This window comes from Gekko japonicus, unplaced genomic scaffold (assembly GCF_001447785.1).
Source record: "Gekko japonicus isolate JY-2015 unplaced genomic scaffold, Gekko_japonicus_V1.1 scaffold189, whole genome shotgun sequence".
Lineage (NCBI taxonomy): Eukaryota > Metazoa > Chordata > Lepidosauria > Squamata > Gekkonidae > Gekko > Gekko japonicus.
This window is the reverse complement of record NW_015163608.1, coordinates 1306662-1314040: the sequence shown is the minus strand read 5'-3', so window position 1 is coordinate 1314040 and position 7379 is coordinate 1306662. Positions and strand designations below refer to the sequence as shown.

The following is a 7379-nucleotide window of genomic DNA, read 5'->3' as shown; positions in this document are numbered from 1 at the left end:
GGAAAGAGAGAAAGAAAAGGAGGGAAAGAAAAGGAAAGGGGAAGGAAAGGAGAGAAAGAAAGAGGGCAAAGAGATGGGGGAAGGCTTTCCCACCCCCCACTCCCCCAATCAAGCCTCCGCCACCCCCCGGGCTGCAGCAGGGAGAATCTTCTGGCCTTCCCCCGGGCTGCAGCACTCCGGCGCTGGCCTGAGGAGGCGGTGTGGGGGCCTCTTCTGGCCTCCCCCGGGCTAGAGCGCTCCGGCGCTTACCCGGGGAGGTCATATTCAGAATACATAAAGAAAAAAAATCTGCCCGGCAAGGTGGTGGTAAGATTCTCCAGAAAACACGTGAGGGATCAGATCTTAAAAGCAACAAATGGAACTACCCCTAAAATTGATGGCAAGGAGATAAGAGTCTTGAAAGATATTCCTTTTGAAATAAGGGGGAAAAGGAAAAAATACAGAGACTTGGCTTTGTTTTTACAAAAGAACAACATATCCTACAAATGGATTGTACCCGAATGCATACTCTTCAAATTCAAAGATAAGAAGGAAAAATTGACTCTGTTACGAAAGCAAGAGAGTTTCTGCAGCAACATCTAGATTCAACAGGAGAAGAGGATGAGAAGAGCAACAAGGGGAGTGATGAGGAAGCACTTACTGGAGAAGGCTCGGATTCAGAACGTGGGGTGGTTGCCCCCAAGCAAGGATATCAATTGAGGGAAAGAAGAGGTCTGAATACACATATCCAGCGTGCATACTGGATCTAGGTTTGTACTATGATCATCAACAGACCAATTATTTTAATTTGTAACTACTTTAATGTGGAAAGAATTCGATATATGAAGCAAAAGACAGTTTATTGTTCAACAGGTGAACACCATTACACTATAGCAACATAAATATATGTGCAGACCACCACAGACCAGAAGGGGGGAAAGCTTTGTTCTGTTTGCAGTTCTGAGGTACTATACAAGAGTTGCTTAGTGTTGTGTCCGCTGACTGCCACCGGGGCCAGCAAATATCCCAGAGCTTGACTCTGGGAGAACAATAGGGACTAGGCTCCTAGTCCCTCCACTGGGGAACCAATGAGCACCGTGGCGGGAGATTCAAACCCACCAACGGGGCTCAGGGGTGTGTCCCCAAGAGTGTATATAGTTTGCCTGCCAGCCGTTAGCAGCATCTCTTGTTGTGTACCAATAAAGCGTGCTATGCACTATGCCGGTCTTTGTCCTTCATCCATGCGGCAAACCCACTACACAATACTTAGAATTAGAAAATCTCATGGAAAAGTGTGTAATTTGTATGTAAAGCAGGATCCCATTGTTCTTGCCAGCCCCTCTGCCCTCCTGCTACTAGCTGCTGAGCAAGAGCCACTCAGTGAGTGAACTGAGAAAACATTTTTGACACAACATCAGTTGAAACAGAGCAGGCAGGAGAGAAGGTGAGAGCTCCTATAGCCTGACTTTAGAGCTCTCAGCTCCATTCCTGTCTCAGACAGACTCTCCCGCACTTACGTCTAGCTGCCTGTATTCTGCGGTCTGTCTTCTGCATACTTACTTTGAAATAGGCCCCACTGTGCTCAGTGAGGTTTACTTCCATGTAAGTATGTGTAAGATTGCAGCCTTTCTATCTGAGCAGCCTGCTCTGCTGAAGGTCTGGCCAAGTCACAGACTCCCAGGTGCTTCAGAGCTGCCAAGAGACTCACAGGGGTTACAAATTACATTGTTGTTTTTTCCTCCAAACTACCTTACCCCTCCCCTAAAATTGCAGAAGTCTGTGAGATGAGCCTGATTTGCAAAATGGTTATATAAGAAGATTCTTATATTCTGACACAAACTATACTGTTATTGTGCTGTAAGCATTACTTTAATGAACTTTTACAAAAAACTAGCGGCATTCCATAACTGCAGCTATTGTGTTAGATGTTGACAATCATTCCAAGACATTCCATGGGATTGATGGAGTTTCTGCTGGTTCCCCCATCCCGTGGCAATCCTCTGACTTCCTCCATGCTGTTTCGGGGGGTCTGGAACAGCATTTGGGGAGACATTTTGGACTGCTGGAGGAGAGGAAGGTAGCAAAGTTGGTTCCACTGACAGAAATCCTTCCATTAGCAGAGATTTTCAGCAGGATCCAAACCAACATTTATGCTTACTATTGGTCTGAGATTAAAATGTAGCAAAAAGCGTACAAATTATTGTACTGCTTCCCTTTTTCAGCAATGTATGGGCTGCCATACAGTTTCAATTTCCATGTTGGATGCAAACCATTTTCCACTAAGTTTCCTGCCTCTCCCCTCACATCAATCTCCCTAAAATGCTGCTTCTGGGAGACAGAGGATCCTCAGGAATGGCATAAGGGGCAAACTGGGGGATTCACAGAAGGAAAGGGAAGTTACATCTCATCCATTAGTGGAAAATGTAAGGATCCAATTTTCTTTCCCAAAAGAAAAGTCACATTGAAAAATTTGCCCACCCTTGGTTTACAGGGTGACCACTATATCTTATCATTCTCATTTTGACCTCCACACTAGCCTACAGTTAACTGTATGTAGTGGCATCAACACTTTTGGATAAGAAAAGCCTTCCAACAAGCATTTTTGGTTTTTGCATTTTGTGTGTGCGCGCGCGTGTGTGCATCCATGCCTGGAAGTCATGGCAACCTCTGGTGACTCCTACTGAGGCATGGAGGATGTTCAGAGAAGTGGCTTGATAGCCTGCATCTGCCTCCCAGCCCTGGGATTCTCTGGAGGTCTCCCATCCAAATACTTGCCAGGGTTGGCCCTGCTTAGCTTCTGAGGTGATCTGCCTTGCCTGGGCTATCCAGGTCGGGGCTTCCTACAAGCATTTTCAAAAGCATAAACTAGAAATTTGCCTGGAAGCAAACAAATCAATCCTAATATTCTAAATGTTGAACTTGTTGACTAGATGTAAAGTACTGGGTTCGATGCATGGAGGACTCGGACTACGACATGCGTTCAGACGCGTTTATTGTACTTTACAACAAGACTGAATAAACGGCCCTACAAGCCACCCGGTACACCTATGTTCCCATAGGAGGGTTTGAATTTCCTGGCAAGGGTGCTATTGGTGGACTCGAGGTGGACTAGGATCCTAGGTCCCCTTTGTGTTTGAGGACCAAGCTCCTGATTTAGCTGCGGACCTCTGGTGGCAGTCCATGTACATAACACTAGATTTGCTGTCACAAGAAAGAAAAGGCTGTTTACACTGTGAATTTTAATTGACAGGAACAATAAAGAAAGCCTCCCTTACCTGCGCTTTGCCTCTTCATATTGGAGGCGCAGTCTCACCTTCTCAGCCAACTGATTATTACTGCTCACAATAAACTAAAGAAACAAAATACAAAGTGTCAAAGGCTTCCCCCCTTTTAATGCAAATCCTATGAGGCATATGCCAGATGCAAAGGGCAACATTACTGCTCGTAAATTGAAGAAATGAACAAATCTTAATCATTTTATGTCATTAATTGTATAGCCAACAGATACAGAAATATAAGATCTCTTGCTGGTCAGGTGCAAACACACCAGGTTGCTACGGAACATCCAGCAGCAGCGCCCAGCACTAGGTAACATTTTAGACTTTACATACATTTCCAGAAACATCTGTTTGGGATCCAACATCCAGATACTGCCTAGGTGATGAGAGACTGGAGCCTTTCAAAGATGTGCTGCTGACCCACAAGTCTGAATGTGATCCTCTGTCCATTACAAAATTGTCTTTCAACCTGGCAAGGCACTGGAACAAGAAGAATCAAATCCCCATTATTATGGCTTCTTCCAATGGCCACTAGTTCATCTCATTTTTGAAGAAAAGATTTCAGACTGGGAGATTTACACTTGAAAAATTAATCCCTAATTTGTGGAAAGAGACAAGCAAGCATGTTTATATAATCTATTTTTGACTGTATTTTTGTCCCCTTCAAAGAAAGAACTCCTCTTAATAATTTTTAACAGTTCAACAAGTCTGTCATGTCAATTCCATACCTCAATAAGGTCTTGCTTCTCTTTCTCCCCTGAAGTGATGGCTTTCTTGATAACTTTCATTTCATTTAAGATGGCTTGTGCCTCATCAAGTTTATAACCACCTTGAGTATCAGACATTTTCATATCAACTCTTCAGTGTGATTTATAAAACAGAAGGGGAAAAAATTATTAACAGGACAACCGTTCAAATTAGCACCATGCACATACTGTGTTTCAGCAATTCTTCAGTAGAAGGCACTAATGGATGCAGAACTTTGGCTTGTTCACTTTCCTACAGTAAGTCCTTTCTCATTCTGGGAAAGTTGATTCCTAAAGTTGCAGGACCCATGGAAATAACAGCCATGTAGGCTGGGAAGCTACACTAAAGAAAGGAAGGAAGCAAAATCAACCTGTCCCCCTCTTTTTTGACAGCTTGGCTTGCCCCAGTCCAGTGCAGCTTCATGACCCACAAGGGTCCTAACAATAGGTTTTTAATTTTGTTCTACTTGAGTAATGTAGCTGCTTGTAAAGTATGCTTCAGAGAATCCTAAATGTGCAAGTCAAGACCTAGTGATCATTAACTTACTTCTTCAGTGTTTGGTAGCCAAGTTCCTTGTACTGGAGTTCCTGTCTCATGTGAGCTACTTCTCTCTTGAGTTTATTAACCTGTAAAAATAGGAAACAACAAACTGTTCTAATAAAACTTACCACTAGGATACTCAGTTGGGTAGCCATGTTAGTCTGAAGCATTAGAACAATGTTTTGAGTCCAGTGGTACTTTTAAGACCAACAAAGATTTATTCAAGGTATAAGCTTTTGTGTGCACGCATACTTCTTATACTTTGTTGGTCTTACAGGGGCCACTGGACTTGAACTTTGTTCCACTAGGATACTCAGTACGGTATCATCCTTTCAAAAGGCATGCTTAAACATTTCTACATTTTTATTTTTAAAAACAATTTAATTTATTAATGATTACTTTGATGCTGTGCTGTGATAGCATTAGAACTAGCCAACCTTTTTTTAAAAAAGGTAATCAAATGTACTAAATGCATATGGATTTGTGAACTTTTTCATATTTAGAAAAGACAAATGAGAAATGAAACTGATTGCTACCCAGTAGGTCAGAACTGTCCCTCCAGGTAGGTTATTTAGTAGCACATATGCACACCTTGAAACGATGAAGTTTTAACAACTACTAACACATACTTTTTAAATGTATAGTTGACTAATGTGCAATAAAATGTCTCAATGACTGAGGTAGATGCAGTCAGTCACCGACCAACATATTTAATAGAATGGTTTTTTCGACTAGAGAACAAAAACAGATATCAAAAGGTCAATTGAGGATGAGCAGATTCTGTGATATAATCGTTGTCATTTTATAAAATTAAGAAAAAACAACTTCCATTATATATATACCGTGTTTCCCCGAAAATAAGGCACTGTCTTATATTTATTTTTTCTCAAGAAGAAAGACACACTAGGGCTTATACCCAAATGCATAGAAATCCTGCTAGGGCTTATTTTTGGAGTAGGTCTTATTTTCGGGGAAACAGGGTATTATCATGTGCATTCATGATAGTCATAACTGAACAGTTCAGAACAGCTTTCTTCAACACTTCCAGATGTTTTATCATTATTTTTCATGTACTGCTAATTTTAATAGATTTATACAATTAATTATTTTATGTTCTTAGGGTAGGAAGTCTTTCTATTGGACAATCTCCAGAAATCAAGCATTTGCACTCTTAGACTGGGAAATTATCAATAACTGTAAACTCGAAGCCCTTGCTGCATCTCACATATGATTAGTTCCTTAACAGCTGCACAGGGGCCTAGGGACATCCCGATTGCTGGCTCTGCAGGTATAGCTCTTCAATGGTTTAGACACAAAATCAGAGTAACCCACATTTATCTCATTAATATAACAAATCTTGAGACACAGTCATTGTTATTTTGATTATACTATATAAGGCATTTTGATAAATTAGAATATTGTCATCTTCTGTAACACATCCCTCCTGCTGGGATGCTGGGATTCTACAGACATGAACAGCATCTTCGGACGGCATTGGTTCATACATCCTTGTAATACCTCTATGAATTATAAGTATTGGGCTCTGAGACAACTGAAAGAAATCAAAAGCTCAGTTTTAAAAATCTTACCCTAGATTTTGTGGTGGCAATTTCAGCTTTAAGGATCTCTGGATCATACTTTGAACCAGATGAGGAACTGGAGACTACTATAAGGAGGAGAGAAAAAGTTTCAAAGTACACCAAGATAAAGCACCACATTTCCCTTCTAATGCAAACTCACTATAAACACAACATTTTTGTTGCAAGCCCAATGAAAAGTATCAGCATCTGTAAAGCTTTCAATTTCACGGTTTAAGAAATGAAGCCTTGATCTGTTACTCCGCTCCGTCTCAAAAATTGCTAGGAAAAGTTCATTAAAAAACAACAACAACAAATCCTATTCCAACAAAGGATAACTATTATTCCAGTAGAGTCTATTAATAGTTACTTGCAGTGCTTTTTGTGTGTAAAAATAAGGTGCCAGTACTCATATATAAGGGTGGACTAATTTCTACCAACTCCCATTTCAGGACTTGGGAAAGCTCCCCCTCCAGATGCTGCTACTCAGTACTGGTGAGTGCCACCACAAAAAAGCCCTGATTGTTTGCCAAAGCTACTGTAAACTACCGTCAATATGTGTTATCTGGACAAATCTGTACATTATGACGATGATCCAAAGTCAACGTGAATATATATAAGTTGAATGTATGCACAGGTCATTCTTTTGTTTTAAGTTGCACTCCTGAAGAGAAAAGCCACTTTTACAACAGAACTGTAGTTTACCTCTTGAGACTAGGAGCTGGTACAGAGGAAATTGAGAAGGACGCCTCTATTACACATACAGTTCTCTTGCTCACACATAAGTGATTCCTCTAGTGTGTAGCCTTTATCTGCACCATAGTTTCAAATGTGAAAGTGTCAGAAGGCCCTTCTGACATTCTGAAACTTAAAAAAAATTCTAATATACAGCTCAGCTAGGCATGGGAAAGCTTTACAATTACTCTGTAATGCTTTTCTTCTGAAGCATCTTGTCCCTGCATCTGTATAGGACAGGATCACATTCTGGGTTCCTTTCAGAAACAGATTCTACAACCAGTTCTTTCAGCACTACTGCACTGAACTCCTGTTTTGCAGGAGGAAGTCCAGCTGCCCAAAGTACCACTGTGGCATCTTATTGTGCTAACACTGTGCTAGCAAAAGGATGGACAAATGGAAACAAAGGGGCTGCCAGTGGCTTTTAAATGTAAGTGAACAAAGATAGATAACTCCTTGAACTACCACTAGAAGAAAAGGATAAACAGAAATCTATCAAGTACTCACAGCTAGTCTGAGATCC

At 41.2% G+C, this 7379-nt stretch overlaps 1 protein-coding gene across 1 annotated transcript in view; it reads right to left on the bottom strand.

Moving 5' to 3' along the window:
* WWC1 (WW and C2 domain containing 1) overlaps positions 1–7379 on the bottom strand; it is a 161762-nt gene that overhangs the window by 43408 nt on the left and 110975 nt on the right. The window contains exons 4-9 of the mRNA XM_015407306.1: positions 6827–6842; positions 6134–6210; positions 4551–4630; positions 3986–4115; positions 3591–3737; positions 3255–3328 (exon numbers count right to left, since the gene is read on the bottom strand). Coding sequence (XP_015262792.1) covers positions 3255–3328; positions 3591–3737; positions 3986–4115; positions 4551–4630; positions 6134–6210; positions 6827–6842 — 524 coding nt within the window. The remainder of the gene's footprint in view (positions 1–3254; positions 3329–3590; positions 3738–3985; positions 4116–4550; positions 4631–6133; positions 6211–6826; positions 6843–7379) is intronic.